The 18,246-nt window shown below is 35.3% G+C and overlaps 1 protein-coding gene and 1 long non-coding RNA gene across 6 annotated transcripts in view; one reads left to right on the forward strand and one right to left on the reverse strand.

Moving 5' to 3' along the window:
* Positions 1-11,077, reverse strand: part of LOC145800970 (uncharacterized) — a 28,433-nt gene extending 17,356 nt beyond the window's left edge. For 3 of the 5 annotated variants that reach the window (XR_014341655.1, XR_014341654.1, XR_014341652.1), the window contains exons 1-2: positions 10,746-11,077; positions 10,549-10,676 (exon numbers count right to left, since the gene is read on the reverse strand). This is a non-coding gene — a long non-coding RNA (uncharacterized LOC145800970). Of the gene's footprint in view, positions 1-7,721; positions 9,191-10,363; positions 10,677-10,745 lie in introns of those variants that run through there. The other 2 variants (XR_014341656.1, XR_014341651.1) reach the window with 2 other exon arrangements.
* Positions 2,935-8,160, forward strand: LOC114284109 (triacylglycerol lipase SDP1). The gene is made up of 3 exons (XM_028226987.2): positions 2,935-5,365; positions 5,947-6,090; positions 6,802-8,160. The coding sequence occupies exons 1-3, from the start codon at positions 3,935-3,937 to the stop codon at positions 7,750-7,752; spliced, it is 2,526 nt and encodes an 841-aa protein (XP_028082788.1). The 5' UTR covers positions 2,935-3,934; the 3' UTR covers positions 7,753-8,160.
* Positions 11,078-18,246: the final 7,169 nt, after the last annotated feature.

Here is an 18,246-nt window from a genome sequence, read left to right on the forward strand (position 1 = left end):
CTAAACAATCCTAGCCCAGTTTGAAATTTTTTAATGCTTGGAAAAAATATTTTTAAATTCAGTACAGACAAAATTTAGAAGTTTAAATTAAATTTAAACAGGTTTAAGCAAAGATATCAAACAATTCAAGCAATTCAAAATCCAAATCATATATGTAATTGTATTAAAATATTGATTATACATATAAATTATTATAGGCATTAGATGATATTTAGATCGTTAAATCATATTAAATATATTATATACAGAAGTAACACAATACAAAATTTTACTCCTTTTTTTTCACTCATAAATTGTAAATACCATTATAACGGTATCTCTCTTACATTTTATAAATTATTTATTTTGATATTATTAATGATTTTATAAATATATATATATATAGTCTAATTTTAACAAATTAATTAGCTTAGCTGCACTAAAAAACATTGAAATTTATGTGCAATTCACGTAATTCAGGCAACTCGGATTTAACTCGGATCGAGTTTGGACAGACAAGCTCAAATTATAATTCAGGCTTGGGCGGGCCGGGGCAACTAAGTAGACCATATTATTTTGTAAAAACACAAAGGACTATCTTAATTGTAATAATGTTTTTAAAAATAATTCAGTGTGTTTGGTTTTAATTTTCTAGAAATTGAATTTTTGGAAGATTTTTTTCACAAATATTATATTTTTTAAGTGTATTTATGTTTGGTGTGTCTAAAAATTAAAAAAATTACTTAAAATATTAAAAAAGTTCATAGAAAACAAAAAAAATACAAAAAACAAAGAAGTAGAATTTTCAAATAGAATTTTTTGAAAAGTAATTTCTAGAAATCAAAACCAAATAAGCTGATTAGAATTCAATCATGGGACTATGCATATTTGATTAACCTAATTTTTTTTTAGGTAGATGATATGTTCGACAAATCCTATAATAGGAATGGTTTGAATTATCGAAATAAGGTCAGAACAAATCCCCAAGGACAATGTGAATGTTCCGTGATATGAATATCCACACTGTAAAATATGAATATTCACATCATCAAATTACTAAGCATTCAAAAAATATTTATAAGGATAAAATTATCTATAAAATACCTTAGATTGGAGAATTGAGATTTGGTGAATTAAGGCTTCATTTGGCATCATAGGTTGGGGCTAATTTAGCCATAAAAATATAAAATATATTAAAAATTCAATAAGACAAAATGTCACAATCAAACCATAATCATTTTATTTTTTTCTCTCACAAAAGTAAAAAAAAATCAAAAAAATTAACCTACATGAATTTTTAGCCGGAACTAAAATAATTAAACTGTCAAAAACTAAAAAAAAGTCAATCCACATGCCAAACGAAAAGTCAATCCACATGCCAAACGATAAATATCCAAATAATAAGACCTATTATTTGATCGGATTAGTTTTTTTTTTTCGATAGTTAACTATCACACCATCCGTTTTGTTTATACAAAACTGATTTGATCATATAGTTAACGATATCCGATCAATGTGATTTTTTACAGACATATATTACTCGATGAGTTCTACAAAATGAACGGTTTGAATTATCAAAAAGAAACCCTTAGTGGGCCCTCAAGGGTCCAATATTACCACAAACTTTGTAACTTTACCTATGAAATTATTTTTTTGCCCCCAATACAAGTGCTTAATGGCCTGGTTTGACAAGGAGGGCTGTCACGTCCACCATTCAATTTGTATTATAAATATATAATATAAAATATTTTTTTAATATTTTTTAATTATGAATAGTAATGTATTTTTTATTTTTTGTGTAACTTTTTGACTTTTTATCATTTTTGAAAGTTGTCAAACTTAGCCTAAGTATATATTATAAACTAATTAAAATATAAGCAATTGAAAAAAGGGCCTGGCTTTGGTCCAGTTCACCATCGGACTGGACCGTGCTGTTGGGCTCGTGGGGGCCCATCACGAGTCTCGTTTTGAAAATCTGAATCATTTAATGTGTAGAACTCGTCGAGTACTATATGCTGGTAAAAAATCACGTTGATCGAATATCGATAGCTATGTGATCAAAACAGTTTTTTATCAACCGTTAATTTATTCACTTTTTTTATACAAAACGGATTGGATCATATAGCTATCGATATCCAATCAACGTGATTTTTTATAGACATATAGTACTCGACGAGTTCTACATATTGAACGATTTAAATTTTCATAACGGGACCCGTGGTGGGCCCCATGAGCCCAACAGTATGGTCCAGTCCGATGATGGACTGGACCAAAGCCAGACCCTTGAAAAAAAGTACTTAAAAAAAATTTCTAATAAATTTCTTTATATATAATAATTATAATGGTAATATTATTTTTTGATAGGGCATGGCTTCTGTCCAGTCCTTAATCGAACTGGACCGGGCTGTTGGGCCCGTGGAGGCCCACTACGGGTCCCGTTTTGATAATCTGAACCGTTCAATGTGTAGAACTCGTCGAGTACTATATGTCTGTAAAAAAATCACGTTAATCGGATATCGATAGCTATGTGATCAATCGGTTTTGTATAAAAAAAAATGGACGGTGAGTAAATTAACGGTTGACAAAAATCTGTTTTGATCACATAGTTATCGATATCCGATCAACGTGATTTTTTACAAGCATATATTACTCGACGAGTTCTGCACATTGACGGTTCAAATTATCAAAACGAGACCTATGATAAACCTCCACAGACTCAATAACATTATCTAATCTGATTAAAGACTGGACAAAAGCTATTTCCTTTTTGATGCTATGAATTTCTTTTTATTTTAATTTGAACTTTCACCAAAAATCGCATCAGCATCGACTCACATCACGGGAGGATTTTGGCATTTATGAGTGGTAAGCCCCACATAATTTAGGTGAACATGTCAAGTAGGCATTCGGTCATCTCCTTATCCAGGGCCTGTAGCATTATTGACTTTCTAAACGATCCACACATTCAAATCCTTTTTCACGTTTCAGAGGCAGAGAGAATAGTCTGTGAGAGAGAGAGAGGGAGAGGGAGAGGGAGATAGAGAGAGAGTGTATGTGTCATCTCTTCCTTATCTTTCTTACTCTATCTATCCGTAATCCATATATATAATAGCTTCGTATGTATAAATTCTGAGATATACATAAGACGTCACCGTAACGATATCGTTATCTCATTCCGTCCGTTTCACACTTCTCTTGATTCACCTATTGCGTTAACGCTCCTCACTTCTCTCTCTCTCTCTCTCAACCCCTCTTTTTTAGTTTCCAGGAAAATTTTCTGCAAAAACCCTCTTGGATTTGACTCATAATCTTACAATTTTGGGGTTGGATTTGAGAACCCATTTGGCTCTTTAATTCATAGGAGGCAATAATTTGAAGAAACTTGGAGGTCAAACCTTTAAGATCAAGAGGTTGGTTTCTGTTTCTTTGATTTTCTTTTTCTCATATGTAGGATCTTTGTATGTTTGATTTGTTGAGGGGTCAGTTCTTGAGCCGAACGTAGTTTCAACTTTGATGATTTTGAAGTGGGTAATTCTCATCCTTCTTTGATTTTCCTTGAAATTTGTTGACAACCCACTAATTCAGGGCAAAAACCCATTTGGAATTTGCTGATTTTGAAGTGGGAATTCTCATTCCTCCTTGATTTTCCTTGGAATTTGTTAACAACCCACTAATTTAGGTCAAAACCTCATTTGGGATATCATTTATATCTATTGATTTGAGAGGGGGGAGAAATTTTGTTGTATCAAATTCAGTTCTTTCTTCCAGGGAATACTTAATTTGATTTCTTTATTGCAAACTCATACTTTCAATTTTGAGAATTGTTGCAATTGTTCACTCCAGTTGTAGAGTTAGCCATTTAAGTATAATTTCAATTTTGAGAATTGTTACAATTGTTCACTCCAGTTGTAGAGTTAGCCATTTAAGTGCCAATCCTATTTCTCTCTCTTGAAATATGGATATCAGTAATGAGGTCAGTGTTGATCCATTCTCAATTGGACCTTCAACCATTGTGGGTAGGGCAATTGCTTTCAGAATCTTATTCTGCAAGTCAATTTCACATTTGAAGCATGAAATCTTTCATCTCCTATTACATTACTTCACTAGAGTTAAGAAGTATTTGAAGAACTCATTGATTCCGGTGATCTCATGGCTTCATCCCCGAAACCCGCAAGGGATCTTAGTAATGGTGACAGTTTGTGCTTTCTTGTTGAAACGATACACAAATGTAAAATCGAGGGCTGATATGGCTTATCGGAGGAAATTTTGGAGGAATATGATGAGAGCTGCATTGAGCTATGAGGAATGGGCTCATGCTGCTAAGATGTTGGAAAAAGAGAGCCCAAAATTGAATGAATCCGACCTTTATGATGAGGAATTGGTGAGGAATAAGCTCCAAGAGCTCCGGCACCGTAGAGAAAACTGTTCTCTGAGAGATATTATATTTTGTATGCGAGCTGACCTTGTCCGAAATCTTGGTAATATGTGCAACCCTGACTTACACAAGGGTAGGCTTCAAGTGCCCAAACTCATAAAGGAGTATATTGATGAGGTTTCAACTCAGATGAGAATGGTTTGTGACTCTGATTCAGAGGAGCTTCTCTTGGAGGAGAAGCTTGCTTTTATGCATGAAACAAGGCATGCCTTTGGGAGAACAGCTTTGCTTTTAAGTGGGGGTGCTTCTCTCGGATCTTTCCACGTGGGTGTGGTGAAAACCTTGGTTGAGCATAGGCTTTTGCCTCGGATTATTGCAGGGTCAAGTGTTGGATCAATTATGTGTTCTGTCGTAGCCACTAGGTCTTGGCCCGAGCTTCAAAGTTTCTTTGAGGATTCTTGGCACTCTTTGCGGTTTTTTGATCAAATGGGTGGGATTTTTGCAGTTTGCCGGAGGATTATGACCCGAGGAGCAGTTCATGAGATCAGACAGTTACAGATGATGTTAAGGCATCTTACCAATAATCTTACATTCCAAGAAGCTTATGACATGACTGGTCGAATTCTAGGGATCACAGTTTGCTCCCTAAGGAAGCATGAACCTCCGAGATGCCTTAATTACCTAACTTCACCTCATGTTGTCATATGGAGTGCGGTGACTGCTTCTTGTGCCTTTCCTGGCCTTTTTGAAGCTCAGGAACTAATGGCAAAGGATAGAAGTGGAGAAATTGTTCCATATCACCCACCATTTCATTTTGTTCCTGGTGAGGGTTCAGGCTCATCTGCCCGCCAGTGGAGGGATGGTAGCTTGGAGATTGATCTACCCATGATGCAGTTGAAGGAGCTGTTCAATGTCAATCATTTTATTGTGAGTCAAGCAAATCCTCATATTGCACCATTACTGAGGCTGAAGGAGGTTGTGAGAGCTTATGGGGGCAACTTTGCTGCCAAGGTGTGTGCTAACGGACTTGAGTTGTTGCCTTTTTGATCTTTTATGCATATTGCCTAACATTTTTGTGTTGCATCGATGGTTGCTGTATCTAAACACTCTTGAGGATGCCCCTGCATTTTTTCCCCTTTTTTTGTTATATTTCTCTACTCTATTCTTTGTTCTTACGTATAGAGAATTAATAGAATAGAAAAGGTGAGTGTGGAGGATAGCAGAGTTTATGCTTGTTAACCTGTTGCTAGAGAGTGCATAACTTTGAATCTCGCTAAAATGGGTAGCAATGCAGCTCAAAAGGGTTTCTAGCAAATCTTACCCGATATGGTAATTTGCTTATTGTCATCTGTACTCTTATTCTGTATGCTTTGAACTTCCAGCTGCTGATTTTAGGTCTACAAACTGGAGAATGATTATATACGCCAATCAATTGCATATGTAGGCTACAAACTGAAGAATGATTAATAAAATTTAAAAAGCGATTGTTGATGTTTTTTTTTTTTTTTTGCTGGGAAGACCATATGTGCACCTTTTCCATTTTCTTTTCGGTGAAGTATACTTTTAATGATTCTTGCTCTTTAACAATGCAGCTAGCTCATCTAGTTGAGATGGAGGTGAAACACAGATGCAACCAGATATTGGAACTTGGTTTTCCACTAGGAGGCATCGCCAAGCTGTTTGCTCAAGATTGGGAGGGTGATGTCACTGTTGTAATGCCTGCTACCCTAGCTCAAGTACGTACAAAGTGATATCTTGATTTTGTTTGAATTTGAGAAGATGAACCATTAATTACAAGAAAGGAGAAAACAAGAGGAGAATGACCTCTCCTCAAATAGTGATACAACTGCAGTGGATGATCTTGTCAGATGAATAATAGATCTGTCTAGATATCCTTCATAAAAAAAAATATAATTTTAATTTGAGTCCAATGGTGTCCTTGAGCACATGGGGAGTAGGCGTGTGCCACCACCCCTTGTTCCTCTACCAAGTTTGAATCCATTGGGGACAAAACTGGGTGCGCCTTTATTTATTTATTTATTTTATAATACAGACTTGACATGGTAAATGTTTATTTTCTTAAATGTCATTTTTGATCCAGGTCTAAGGTTCCCCTAACAAAAAAATAAAATAAATCTTTGATACATTAAACTGTCTAGAAACACACATGATCAAACAACAAACTATTGTTTTCTAAATAATTTCTAGTGTCTTCACCTAATTGGCCTTAGTTTACTTCCTCTGAAATTTTCTCTCAACTGCATTTTCTATTTATAAATCTCGATTTCAAATTTTTTTGAAAGTTAAAATCAGGTTTCTGTTCAAAATTGCATTTGTTTTTGAAGCTTCTCATATTGCTGTGTGTCCATTCTTGTGGATAAATTATTATTGTATTCTGGCGAAATTAACTAGTTATTTGTTCTTCTGAATCTTCTTGTCAATTTCAGTACTCAAAAATCATACAGAATCCATCTCATTTGGAGCTTCAAAAGGCATCTAACCAAGGAAGGAGGTGCACTTGGGAGAAGCTCTCAGCCATAAAAGCCAATTGTGGGATTGAGCTTGCTCTTGACGAGTGCGTAGCAATTCTAAACCACATGCGTAGACTAAAACGAAGCGCTGAGCGAGCTGCTGCTTCATCTCACAACCTAGCAAGCACAGTCCGATTCAATGCTTCTAGTAGAATTCCTTCATGGAACCGTATCGCACGTGAGAACTCAGCTGGGTCCCTCGAGGAAGAAGCCCTTGTAGACATTGCTTCCGCAGGAGGTCATACTCTTCGGAATTCGCGGACCCACCGGATCATACATGATGGAAGTGATAGTGAATCCGAGAGTGTTGATCAAAATACTTGGACAAGATCTGGTGGTCCTTTGATGAGGACAACTTCAGCGGATCAGTTTGTTGACTTTGTGCAAAATTTGGACATCGATGGAAAATTGAGCAAAGGAATGATGGGTCATCCCAATAATTTCGTGATTCAGAGTTTAAGGGTAACAGCACCGGATAGAAGCTCTAACAGAGAGTTTGAACCGAGGGATTTTAGTGACAGAGTTCCGATGAACAATTCTAGCATTATGGTCAATGAAGGTGACCTGTTACAGCCCGAGAGGATCCATAACGGTATTGTTTTCAATGTTGTGAAGAAGGAAGATTTCACGCCAACAAATAGGAGTCATGATGATTCGGAAAACAACAGCCCAAGGCAGATTTCAGTTGCTGAATATATGCAACTTGACTGTCCAGAAAAGGAAATTGATGCGAGCTCAGAATCTGAATGTGACAACAACGATGTTAGCACAGAAAATTGTTTTGATGAAGCAGATTCTGGTTCTCACCCCAAGGATTGTTCTGGTCTTGGTGGTGATGATAATGATAACAGTGTTGTGGATGGTTGAGATTTGAGCATGATTTCAGTTTGGTAATGTGAAATTTTACTGTGAGCAGAAGAGTAGGGAATTTTCTCACTTACAACAGAAAAGGGAGAAGAAAGCGATTCATACAACGAAAGACATCACAGAAAAGCATTGACACGTTGATTTGGGAGTGACACTTTGTAAATAAGCAGTTCCGCAATGCCGCTAAACACTGGTTGTTTGCTGCAATGGAAGAAGTAGGGTGACTGTAAAATAACCGTGTTTGCGCGGATGGATGGTTGTTTTCTAAGTTCAGAATCAGATAATCCATTGTTCGATAAGCTGTGAGTTTTAGCTAACCTTGGTTGGCATTATATTATGATTTAGCTTTGTACTGGTATCAAATTTCTGTAAATTTCTACTTATTCAAATAATTAAAATCTTGTAAAACAGGCATGTATGATGATATTTTTTCCACACTATAACCTGAAGATTTTTTCGTTTGGTGCTAAAAGTATCACACAAAAATTACTTGCACAAATGCTCCACACACACTCGATTATAAGTATCTAGGAAGCACAGGTACGATACGGATACGGTGATACGATAAAATTTGAAAAAGTAAGATACGGATACGGAGGGGATACGTTCATAAAAAATATTATTTTTACAATTTTTAGTAATGTAGCATACATAAAAATAAAACTTCAACAATTTTTAATAATGTAGCATACATAAAAATAAAACTTCAACAACTTTTAGTAATGTAACATATAAAAATAAAACTTAAAACAAAAGACAACTTGATAAAAAAAGAAAGATTTCTAGCATCATCCATAACAACCATAATGCAATTCAAATTAAGGGAAAAAAAATTTACAAAGTTTATTTATTTATCAATAAATTTATTTATTTATTTATCCACAGTTTATAATTTTATAAGTTTACAAAGTTCATTAATAAGTTTATTTATTTATTTATTAATAAATTTTTTATCTTATTTGATTTATTTTGTTTTATCAGATCATACCGAATGAGTACATATAAAGTTTTTTTTTTTTATTATATCTTATTTGATTTATTTTATTTTATTTACAAAGTATACATAAAAAAATAAATAAATAAACAAATATGTAAACTTAATCTACACTTACGGGTCATTTTTTTTGTATGTATACTCTAGGAGATGAGATCGACAGACAGACGATATAGATAAAAGGGAGAGGGAAAGAGATCGACCGAGATGGAGGAGGGGGAGATGAGATCGAGATCGAGATCGAGATCTGTCCATCTCCACCTAGACCAGACAGATCGAGCGAGCGAGAGAGAGAGAGAGAGAGAGAGAGTGAGATCGAGCGAGAGGGAGCGAAAGGGAGAGAGAGGGACGAACCTGATCGATGACCATCGAGCTGCTGATCGACGAACCTGAGCGAGAGACGACGACGAACTCCTCCTCCTTCGCAGCTGGTCGCTGTTCGACCTTAATAAGTTTGATTGATTAATTTTTTTTTTTTTTTTTATTTTACCTTATTCTGATATTTTACACTTGATCCCCATTTTAAGTTTTTGAAATTATTTTTTTGTCCCGCCGTATCCCGACCGTATCCTCCCGTATCCCAAGCATATCCGAAATTCAAAAATTAAAAAAAAAAAAATAGGATACTTCTTTTCCCGTATCTAATACGTATCCCGCCGTATCTGGCGCGTATCGGTATCCGATAGGCGTACGGGAGTCATTTCGAAGTATCCGTACTTCATAAATAAGTATTTATATTATTATATACATATATAATCAAGCCGAACTCAAATTATTTACGAATAAATCAGTTCAATCATATATGCAACTAGAATAATTTAAAGAAGAAAATGGTAGCAAGGAAAAAAATTGCAAGGCCCAAATTAATTCAAACTTGGATGAATCACGCTTAGATTCAAACATATCTTATATGCTTTAAATTGAATTAAAAAAAATTATACGAGTGAATCACACTCCTCTAATAAATAAATAAATAAACTCAGACCTCCCAATGATGGAGTAACACTAGAATGATGAGGATTACCCTCTAATCCATACCCATACGACCTATTACATAATATCTAATATGTCACATGTATATACGAGTAACAACCTATATAATGATGGAATAATAGGTTATCCTTACTTATTCCTAACAAGATGATTTAAATTCAAACCAACGGAGTCATACCACCATAAATGTTCAAATCCGTGTTTGAAAGCCGACCTAATTTTCCTACAAAATCAAAACCATGCATGTATGTGTTGATGCAGGACCTTCCAAAATCACTTGGTTGGGAAGTAGGGTGTTCGCGGCTCGGTTGCGGCCAGAGAACTTTTAATTTACTATCTGTCCACTGGATAGATGGATTGAAAAAAAATCAATCCGCATCTTTCCACCGGATTAACGGATGCGGATTGAGCGTATTAACAGATGGATGCGAATCGGTTTGACGGTTTAAATTTTTATAAATTTTAAACATAATACAACACCTTGTCAATATTTTTTTTATATAACAATACAACTCAACATAACTAAAAGATTATCAAGTAAATTGTCAAATACCAATAATAATTATATATAAGAAAACCATATATTATCAAAACTATTTCATTACTTTTTTTAATCAAAAATTATTTAATTTGATTTTTTTTTAAATGACAAAATTAAAACTTATATTTTCCACACAAAAATACCAAATATCAACACTTGTCATTTGATAAAAGGATTTCTAAATTGAAAATAAAATAGAATATCTAATTTTTTTTTAATTGGAAACACAAACAAAATATGTAAACAAATTGAAAACACAAAGTCTTACAAATTACAAGGAGTGCTCGCAGTTCGGCAGTTCAGTTGCAGCCAAAAGAATCTCAAATCCGTCATCCGTCCAAAACTAAGCGGATTGAAAAAAAATCAATTCACAATCGTCCACTCGTCATTATGCATCTGTCCAAAATACAGCAGATTAATTCGATTCAATCGATTTAGACAAAGAAAAAAAAATCTGCAGCTCACCTCTAGTTAGGAGGGCACACAAGAAGTTTGAATGTTAAAAGCACCAATATATGAAGAATAAAAAGCAGTGGATGCCAATGAGTCCAACATCGTCATTTGTTACTTTCTCTGTCAAAAGCATGAATGAATGTAGAAATATCACATTTTGTAGCAATTGGTGGTTCCAAACAAACCAGATGTCCATACACTCCTCTCCTATGTTAGGTGCGTGTGATGTTTGGCAGTGAAGTTGATTGAAGTGAACATCCCACGTTTTGAGGTTTACAGTGTGCTCTCAAAACCTTATCGTGTGCTAGTATTATTTGTCGGCCAATCTCTATCCCAATAATGCCCATAAAATCTCCCCCAACCAATATTGTGGACTCACTTATTTATTAGAAGTTTTACTAATTACACAATTAAATCACATAATGAATCATGTAATAGAGGTTAAAATAAGAATGCAAACGAGACTGGTCGAGTTAAGTAGTAATTTATCTAAATTGACTTAAAAATTTAACGTCTTTAAAAATGTATTTAAGTTTGACTAATAGTCAATAATATCGAATTAAGTAGTAGATGTTTAAGTTTAACAAATTTTTAAATTAATTTAAACTTAACTTATTTACATAATAAATCAAACAAATTTTTAACGAATTAAAAATGAGTAGAGCTCTAGTAATTTGGTTCGTTTTTAGAACCTTAAATAATAGGCGTAATAATTTTTTCATATAAAAAGTGGTGTCATTAATTAAAATATTATTTTCCAAGTTTCTCTGCAATAAATTTTTTTACTAGCTTATTTATTTATTTTTGCCTTGTAAAACCCTTTTTGATATAAATTCTCAAAATTATTATTAATTTTTTTTTTTTATATTCAAAAATTGGATATGTAGATAAGCTACTCCAACATATCCGTCAAGAAGTATTGCTCCCTTAACACCTACAGCATATCTGCAGAAAACCCCACCACACTTATGCCAGGACCGAAGCTTAGGCCCCCTGCCCCATTACACCTACGTCGGGGCCAAAACTTAGACTCCCTACCCCACCACACCTATGTCGGGACCGAAACTTAAACCCGCCGTGCGTTTCAGATGTTAAAGAATATGTTTAATTCTAATAAAAGGTTATGAAAATTCGAACCCAAGCTTTTAGCGAGAAATTCAAAAGTTTTATCCACTGAACCAACCCCTCTTGATTATTAAAAAAAAAAAATTATGAACAATTAAAATATAGAGTAATGTTAAGAATTTAAAAAATATTATTAAAAATTGTACTAGCATTTATCTAAAAATTATGGGATAATTATTGTAAAGGTGTGGTTTAGTTTTATCTGTCATTCTTCAGTACAACAATAATTCATCCCACTAAAAACATCACCACTAATAGCACTAATGCATTAAAAAAGTAAAAAAAAAAATACAACTCCAAGACCAAAACATCACATCATTAATGACGGAACCCACTGTCACCTAATTAGTGAGAGCACTAATTAATGCTCCCAAACATTTTTCTTCTTCAGTATAAGCTAATAATCAAGAATGGGGTTAGTCTGAGGAGTCACATCAAGAACTCTAGAACTTTCGATAGCTACAAACAAATAAACCAAACTGTTTTCTGTTAAAAAAAAAAAAAAAAAAAACTGTTTTCTACTTGTGATTTTGTTTTCTCTCTCTGTGCTGTGTGTGTGTGATGAGTCAGAAAACTGCAATGCGTATTCGTTTCAACATCTCAATAATTTCCGTACCACAACATCACATCACAAAATATCAAAGCAATGCAATCATCCTTCATATCTAGAACTTTCCATAGCTTCCAGGAGCCAAACTATTTAGGAGTGTGACTTCTGTGTTCTTCTTTTTTGATTCAATTCGTCTGTGATCATGAGATGTTATTTGGCGATGTTAAGACATCGCCACGTAAGGTGCCTTAGGTGTGAAAATATGTAAAATTAGGTGTGAAAAGATGTAAAATTTACGTTTTCATACAAGTTATGAAAAATTAAAAAAAAAATAATAATCAATGATTGATGAGAAACATTAGCTTATTTTGGAAAGATGATAAAAAGTAATTTTTTCACTTTTAATCAAGTTTTGATTTTTTTAGACAAATGATTTGAAAAGTTGATAAAAAATTACTTTTAATTTTTTTGATTAATATTTGTTTATGATGTCAAATCACAATAAAATGATCAAATTAGCCCTATTAATTTAAAATATTAACAACTTCAATCATGTAGCACATTTTGACTCTTGAGGGAAAGAATTATAATTTTACCAGTAGCTAAAAACCAACTTCCCAAATGAAAAAAATAGGAAGTTGGTAAAGAGTTACTTTTGGCTTTTTTGATTAATATTTGTTTATGATGTCAAATCACAATAAAATGACCAAACTACCCCCATTAATTTAAAATATTAACAACTTCAATCATGTAGCACATTTTGACTCATGAGGGATAGAATTGTAATTTTACCAGTAACTAAAAACCAACTTTCCAAATGAAAAAAAAAATGTAAAAAAATCAACTTTTAACTTTTGTTACAAATCAAAAAAAGTTACTAAAAGTCAACTTCTCAAAATAGCACATTATTAGATGAAGCTTCTAGATCACTATATATATATATATATATTTTATGGCAACACTACAACAGAGCAATACTTGTGTGTCTGTATTATTGTCCATCTCTTTGCTAAATACGTCGAAATCAAATCAACTTTCAAAACGGGGGAGCAAAAAAACTCTTAGGTAAATTATACGTTTAATCCTTGTAATTTGCTTAATTTAACATTATAATTTGGGTAAATTTAACTGATTTTTTTTTAAATTAAAAAAAATTAAGACTCATAATTTTAACATAATTATACTTACCTCCATTTCAATAAGACTAAAATTAAACTAAAATTAATGCATATGATATTAAGACATAAAGATAAATAAAATAAAGTACATATTTTAGTATAAAAGATATGAAAATATTTTTTTTCCATCCACATGGCTAACAAATTTTTAATAGGTGTTATATAAATTAAAATCTTAAAAGAGCTCAATGTAATTATGTCAAACTCATAGGCTTACTGTATTTTCTTCAAATCAAGATAGATCAATGTAATTTATACTTATAATTTTAATTATATTAGTTTTACTTTTATATTATGTCAATTTAGTTCAAATGATAACACAATCTAAAAAATTAGACTAACATCAAGAAATAAAATAGTTCAATTTGAAATGACCAATTCTCATTTGAATAAACCAATTTATCTTTAGGCTTCATTTGGCATCATAGGTTGGGGCTAAAATAATTACAAAATGGCAAAATAAATTAAAAAATCAATAAGACAAAATGTCATATCCAAGTCATAATCATTTCATTTTTTATCACAAAAATTAAAAAAAAAATCAAAAAACTCAACTCAAACAAGATTTTTTAATTTCAGATTAAAAAAGTCAAAAAATTAATCCATTTTTCAAAAGAAAACTTAATTACTATCAAGATTCTTAATATATTTGTATCCATTGAATTAAATGGACACATTATAAAAAAAAAATATTTAAGAATACATAAATTGAAATAAGAAATAAATTGCTTGAGTCGAGGGTATAAATTACTCAAACAAAAATGCTTCCTACCCTCACTGGGGGTCGACCCCCAATAAGATATCACTCCGGGATTGATCCAAAAATAATAATTTTTTTTTTTCTTTTTTTTTGTGTTTTCAGTGAATAGGGAGTCGCCACCTCACTGAGTCGACCCCCACTAGGTGTATGAATCACAACTGTTACTCAAAACTCATTTTATGTGGACTTCCGACAGCTACAAACAGCCAACTCAGAGTAATTTGTACCCAAAAAAAAAAAAAAAAAGAGTAATTTATGACTTTGAAATGTGTGACTCAAAATTGCAACGAGGGACCTATGCATATGCTAGTTAAGTAGAGTAATTAGTTAGTTTTTATTTTTTTATTTTTTTTTTTTTTTTTTTTAGAGGTTTATAAATGTTTTATGTAATGGATGCATCAAGTGATAGAGATAATGTAGTGTACTTTTTTACTCATTGATTAGCATATAATAAAAGTGGTTGGGATTCAATGAGTCATTTTGTACTCGATCTAAGATGTTAAGGTGTCGTTTGATAACACTTATATTTTTAATTTTTTATTTATATTTATAAAAATTTAAAAAATTCAAATAAAAACTTGTTTGGTAAAATTTTTGATTTATAAATCAGTGGTCTCAGTTTATAAATTTGGCCAAAAAATAAAAACACAAAAAATGTGTTTCCGTTTTGAGTATTGAGTTTTTTTTTTTTTATCACCCAAAACTAGCCACCACCAGCCACCATTTTCTACCACCGTCTTCTGACACCACCACCCACCCCCAGCACCACCACTTGCCAGCACCACTCACCACCCACCTGCCACCACCAGCCACCACCCACTTGCCACCTACTCACCGCCACCACCACCCATCCCTTGCCGCCGTCGCCGTCGTCGCCACCACCACCACCACCATCACCATCACCCACCACCCACCCGCCACCCACCTGCCACCACCCACCCGCCACCCACCTGCCACCACCACCCACCACCCACTGGCTACCACCTACCACCCGCCACCGTCACCTACCCACCCACTACCACCACCACCCACCACCACCACCACCACCACCACCCGCTACCCGCCATCCACCACCCACTTGCCACCACCACCTGCCACCACCACCGCCACAACCATCCACTTGCTACCACCTACCACCGTTACCCACCCACCCACCACCCACTCGCCATCCGCCACCCACCTGCCACCACTACCCACCACCACCACCACCACCCATTCGCTACCACCCACCACCCACTCGCTACCACCCCCCACCCGCCACAGTCACCCACCCACTCACCACCCACCACCACCCGCCACCACCACCATCACCACCCACTCGCTACCACCCACCACCCGCCACCCGCCACCGTCACCCACCCACTCACCTACCACCACCACCCGCCACCTACCTGCCACCACCACCCACCCGCCACCTACCCGCCACCCACTTGCCACCACCACCAACCACCCGTCACCACCACCACCACCACCCACTCGCTACCACTCACCACCAGCCATCGTCACCCACCCACCCACCCATCACCGCCACCCACCCGCTACCACCCCCTACTAGGGGTGTGCGCGGTGCGGGTCGGTGCGGTTTGAGAGAAAAATAGAAACCGTATGGCGGGTGGCGGATCGATAAAAGTGTCACTAGAATTTGCCATTTTCCTTATCAAAAACCGGCGGTTCGGTTGGCAAAAAATGGCGGATTTGCCTTGGCGGTTCGGGCGGATTGGCGGTTTATAAAAAATATAATTCAAATTACAAAACTTAAATCAAAGAGTAAAAAAAAAATGAGAGATACCGTGATGTTAAGTATCTTGCAAAGTTTTCTTCTGATGCAGCAAGTGTACCAACAACATGATAATATGAACGACTATGCCATTAGTTTATTACAAGCATCTGTGGAAGTTACAATGATCAAATACAATACATAAAATTAATATCATTGAGGGTTTACAATATATTGAAAATGTTTGCTGTTGAAAAGTATTTAGATTGAAAAGTGAGTTGATGCAAGTTTGCAACATGGCCAGGAAAAAAAAAAAAAGATTGAAAAGTGAATTGGAATCCAACTTTATTTTGGATTACTAACATCTTGAATTCCCCTCGAGCAGTAATGTAATACTATATTCTAAGGTATAGAACAACAAGCAAACTTAAGTAAAAAAAAAAAATTTAGAATCTTATAAAACATGATTTAATAGCGGTGCGGGTCGGTGCGGTTTGGAAGAAAAATAGAAACCGACGGATTGATAAAAGTGTCACTAGAATTTGCCATTTTTCTTACCAAAAACCGGCGGTTTGATTGGAAAATAATAACGAATTTGCATTGGCGGTGCGGTTCGGTGCGGTTTTGGCGGTTTCGACGGTTTCGGCGGTATTATGCACACCCCTACCCCCTACCACCCGCCATCTGCCACCCATCTGCCACCACCACCAACCTCCTGCCGCCACCACCACCCACTTGCTACCACCCGCCACCGTCACCCACCCACCCACCACCACCACCCACTCGCCACCACCCACCACCACTAGCTACCCACCACCCACCGCCACCACTTTCCACCACCGTCTTCCGCCGCCACTTGCCACCACTTGCCATTTCTCACTCTTTTTTATATTTTAAATTTTTTTAAACATTTTGTCAATTACCAAACGCGTTTGTAGTTTATGTTTTTCTAAAAATAAACAAAAAATAAACAAAAATCAGTTTATAAAATTTTTATAAATATAAACTGAAAACGTAAACGTTACCAAACATACCCTAAGTGTTTAATCAAATCAAACTTTAACCTCATTGTTTATCATACGTGTATTAATTAGTAAAAAGATACAGTATGTCATCTCAATCACAATATATATTCGTTACATAAAATATCTTATCGATTTATGATATATGAAAAGGCTGAATATAAAATGGGTCGAATCCAAGTCTTGGGCCGGCCCAATCAACTAAAGCCCAAATCTAAGTAGGTTAGATGAATATATGGACAAGTCAATTGAGCCCAACTCCATGATCAATAGTCTATCCAAGTCCTCAAGCACTTGGGCTCAACCCACAGTGGAAAGGCTAATCCAGCCGCGATGCTGCGGCTGGGCCGAGTTGCAAGACCTAATCTATGGGCCGAACTAAAGTGGGCCGAGCCTATACAAAGATATCCGAATGGACCAACCCATCTCAACAGAAGCCTCGTCTAGGGCCGAGCTGGGGCACGAAGGTATCGAGCTGAGGAAACCTCACAGAGAAACGTGGAAGCCATGAGGATATGCATGTGCAAGTTGCCACCTCAACTGGTCCCCAACACCTAGAATCACGAAAGCAGTTAAACCAAAGGAATGCGGTTTGTTATCAGCATAACTACAATGAGTATAACCACCTCTTGACAACTACCAGATGGTCCCCCACGGAGAGCCATTCTAAAAGGAAACCTGGTAGCATCAAAGCTCCATGAAACCATCTTGAGAAACCAACAAGAAACCCTATATATACTACATAAACTTCACATTGAAGGTAACTGAACTGATCCAAGCTAAACCTCACTTACTTACAAACTCAACTCTCTACACTTCTTATCCGATCACTGATTCCCACACCGAAGGGGTTATCCGGCCAATCCCGGCCGGGCAGCTCTTACGGTGCTTCTTGTGGCAGGAACCTCAATCCTTGGATAATCCAACCGAGTGCGGAGCGCCGAGCTACTTTCATCTAGTGCGGAATCCGGAACGCACAATATATGTCTTTTTTACGAATCTATATTGTAAAATTTCTATTACATAAATTATTTAATTAAAATGTTTTAGACAGGAGTTCTCTAGAGAAGCTACAATGAAATTTCTTTATATAAATTTGAAACTAGAGTTGATAATAATAGAAAGTAAAAAGATATACTACGTCATCTCAATCACAAAATA

Source organism: Camellia sinensis, chromosome 10, assembly GCF_055761805.1.
Source record: "Camellia sinensis isolate YWXY chromosome 10, ASM5576180v1, whole genome shotgun sequence".
In the NCBI taxonomy this organism is placed as follows: domain Eukaryota; kingdom Viridiplantae; phylum Streptophyta; class Magnoliopsida; order Ericales; family Theaceae; genus Camellia; species Camellia sinensis.